General features: G+C 62.0%; 2 protein-coding genes across 2 annotated transcripts in view; both read right to left on the bottom strand.

Annotated features, from left to right (window-relative positions):
• The window catches only part of VDBG_10042 (thiamine-repressible acid phosphatase pho4), a gene marked incomplete at both ends in the record, with an annotated part of 1,634 nt that extends 1,433 nt beyond the window's left edge, over positions 1 to 201 (bottom strand). Inside the window, one exon of the mRNA XM_002999702.1 lies at positions 121 to 201. Within this exon, the coding sequence (XP_002999748.1) occupies positions 121 to 201 (81 nt within the window). The remainder of the gene's footprint in view (positions 1 to 120) is intronic.
• A 993-nt stretch (positions 202 to 1,194) lies between these two features.
• The window catches only part of VDBG_10041 (pectate lyase), a gene marked incomplete at both ends in the record, with an annotated part of 1,383 nt that continues 193 nt past the window's right edge, over positions 1,195 to 2,384 (bottom strand). The window contains one exon of the mRNA XM_002999701.1: positions 1,195 to 2,262. Within this exon, the coding sequence (XP_002999747.1) occupies positions 1,195 to 2,262 (1,068 nt within the window). The remainder of the gene's footprint in view (positions 2,263 to 2,384) is intronic.

The following is a 2,384-nucleotide window of genomic DNA, read 5'->3' as shown; positions in this document are numbered from 1 at the left end:
CTCGTCAATCGTAGCATCTCAAGGACGTGTCGGCTTACCAGAAGAGGACGGGCCATTGCCGCCAAGATGCGAAAGCGGGTTCTTCGCATAGGCGCCGTCGGGCAAGAGAACGGGCTGGACAGGGTCAAGCGACGCACCGGCCGCTGCGCGGGCGACGCCGGTAAGAGCCAGGATGGCGAGAACGGGGGCGAAGAAGCTCATGGTGAGAGGGCGCTGCGTCCGGCGACCAGGATCCAAGCAAATGAGCCTGCGGCTTCTATGAGATGGAGGGTGAGGCAGGACATGGTCGCAAGGCAACGGTCAGACGGCCTCTTATTTATTGCGTCGTATTACTGTCAATTCGACTGTTGATCTGCAATGCCTGGCCCGATGGCGGATAACGACACGAGCGACCGGAGAACTGGCCGGCCGGTGCTGTTGAGTGCAGCACGACGAACGCGACGCTGTTCCTGCATAGCCGACAACAGACAATTGGCTCCCCCTCACCTGTCGGCGCTGTTCAACACGTGCGCCCGGGCCAAGAGCCGGGTGAGGTAGTGGTCGTCGCCGGGATACCCGGCACGTGCAGGCTGAGGGGATGGTGATTTGCCGATCGCTCGTCCTGTGGTCCGGACCCTCCAGAAGTGGGAGCGTAACCCGGTTTGGGGTCGATAGGAGGAGATTGCAACGTTGTCTACTGTTGTCGTATTGGTGAAGTTGGATGCCCTCTTGTCCGGCTGTCGGCCGAGTCAACGCCTTGACAAGATGGCACGTGGCTTCGTACTTCGTCCATGCTCGTGGGGGTGTAGGGTAGATAGATGAATGAGTGATCATGAGTCCTTTCCAGATGAGTCGATTTTTTTCCGAGTTGAAGTGCCATCTGGAGGCCAGAGCTTGCCTCGATATGGTCGATTCGCTCTGTTCTCTTCTCAAGAACCAGGAATGACGAGCCATGGTGCACAAAGTGCCTCCTGCGACAACCCGCTCTACATGCAAACACACATGGCATCAAAAGGAGGGAAATGGTTGGAACCGGCAACTGTATTGACAAGCACTCTGTGCCTCAAAGAAAGAACTATATACAACAAAAACGTTCAGGCGCTCGCTTGCAAAAGGGGGGAAAATGATGCAATGGGCGCCCCGAAATTTCCCGCACCTCGGGCTCTCAGCTTCATCCGTCTTTTCCTTTCATCCTCGTACAGTCATGGCACCAGTTTAGGCGCGGAGAGCCTTGCGGCGGAGGCGGAGGCTCTTCTTGACGCGGCGGCGGGTGCACACCTCCTCGACCTCCTCGTCGTCAGCGACGGGGGCGGAGGGCTCGGTGGCGGGAGCGGACTCGACGGGCGTGGCGGGCTCCTCGGGGGTCTCCTCGACGGGCGCGGTGGGAGTAGCAGGGGCGGACTCGACGGGGGCCTCGGGGGTCTCCTCGACGGGCGCGGTGGGGGTAGCAGGGGCAGACTCGACGGGGGTCTCGGGGGCAGGGGCGGGAGCGGGAGCGGAGGAGCCGTCAAAGGTGAGCTTCTGGCCGGCGGTCTGGGCGACGGAGCCGACGTTGGCGGAGCCGAGGGCGGTGTAGGCGTAGGGGACCGAGGTCAGGGTGCCCTCGGGGACGGCGTTGTCGTCGGCGCCGATGACGTCCTTGACGACGACGAAGCCCGTCTCGTCCGAGTCGCGCGAGACGATGGGGTTGGCCGAGTTGACGAACGAGGTCGACTCGACGAGGATCTGAGCGCCCATGCGGGCGTTAACACCGGTGAGGCCAACGTTCTCGTAGAGGTTGTTGACAATGTGGACGGCGGTGCCGAAGCGGACCGAGGGGTTGCGCGAGCCCGTGTTCTCCCAGTGGTTGTTGATGTAGGAGACGTGGAACTTGCCAGTGTCCTGCGCAGCGTTGTTATCGCTGTGGCCGATGAGCGAGGCCTTGTGGTGGTCGTGCAGGTAGGTGTTGGACACGGTGATGAAGTCCGAGGCACGAGTGATGTCAAGCAGACCGTCGTAGAAGTCCTTGCCGCTGTCGAGGTCGGACGAGAGGTCGCAGTGGTCGACCCAGACGTTGGTGGACTCCTGGATGCCAATGGCGTCACCGTTGGCGGCGACGACCTTGGAGATCTTGAGGTTCCTCAGGATCACGTTGGACTGCTTGTTGATGTAGTGGCCAATGCCGGTGACGGACGAGCCGGGGAGACCAATGACGGTCTTGTCGGAGGCGAGGCGGATGCGGGCGCTGCCGGAGATGGCGCCGTCGACAACGATAATGGCGGCACCCTCGGCCTCGAGCGCGGCCTGGTAGTCAGCGAGCGAGGTGACGGTGGTGGTGGGGACCGCCGGCAACCACCGGTGGTGCCGGTGCCCTCGGTGCAGAAACCAATGTCACAGGCGTCTCGACGGAGCACGCTTCTCGATGG

Source organism: Verticillium alfalfae, genomic scaffold, assembly GCF_000150825.1.
Source record: "Verticillium alfalfae VaMs.102 supercont1.18 genomic scaffold, whole genome shotgun sequence".
Lineage (NCBI taxonomy): Eukaryota > Fungi > Ascomycota > Sordariomycetes > Glomerellales > Plectosphaerellaceae > Verticillium > Verticillium alfalfae.
The sequence above is the reverse complement of the archived record's forward strand: the minus strand, read 5'-3'. Positions and strand labels throughout refer to the sequence as shown.